This window comes from Geospiza fortis, unplaced genomic scaffold (assembly GCF_000277835.1).
Source record: "Geospiza fortis unplaced genomic scaffold, GeoFor_1.0 scaffold635, whole genome shotgun sequence".
In the NCBI taxonomy this organism is placed as follows: Eukaryota; Metazoa; Chordata; class Aves; order Passeriformes; family Thraupidae; genus Geospiza; species Geospiza fortis.
Window position 1 is genome coordinate 25,783 of NW_005054610.1, and position 515 is coordinate 26,297.

The window sequence follows — 515 nt, forward strand, 5'->3', positions numbered from 1 at the left end:
CCGTCACTGCCGCGCCCCGGGAGCTGAGCCCGGGGGAAAACCGGGGGGTGGCAGAGGGGGAAATGATGGGGGTGGTTGGGGAGCGCACCTGGTTGCCCCCCAGCCCGTGGCAGGGGTACATGATGAGAGGTTTCCCACCGTGGTTGTTCTCCCCCACGTCCAGGCAGCTCTTGGTGCCTTCGTTTTTTATCTGTGTGAGGGGAAGAGAGGAGTTGCGAGGGGAAAAGAGGTGGTGGTGGGAAAAGGAGGGGGGAGAAAAACGACGGAGAGAGAGGAAAAGGGAGGAAAAAGAGATGGGGGGAAAAGGGCGGGGAAACGGGAACGGAGGTGAGGAGGGGAGGAGAGGGGGGAAAGAGGGCAAAAAGATGGGGTAGGGGGAAAAGGGGCGGGGGGGAGGAAAAAGGCTGGGGGAGTGGAGGAAAGAAGGGCTCAGAGGAGCCGGGGTGGGACCGGCTCGGGTTTGGCCGTGCAGGGGTCTGGGCTATCACTGTACAAACACGATCCCCGGACCCCGC

General features: G+C 62.9%; 1 protein-coding gene across 1 annotated transcript in view; it reads right to left on the reverse strand.

Annotated features, from left to right (window-relative positions):
* The window catches only part of LOC102032192 (polypeptide N-acetylgalactosaminyltransferase 6), an 11,216-nt gene that overhangs the window by 904 nt on the left and 9,797 nt on the right, over positions 1–515 (reverse strand). Inside the window, exon 9 of the mRNA XM_031064643.1 lies at positions 89–190. Coding sequence (XP_030920503.1) covers positions 89–190 — 102 coding nt within the window. The remainder of the gene's footprint in view (positions 1–88; positions 191–515) is intronic.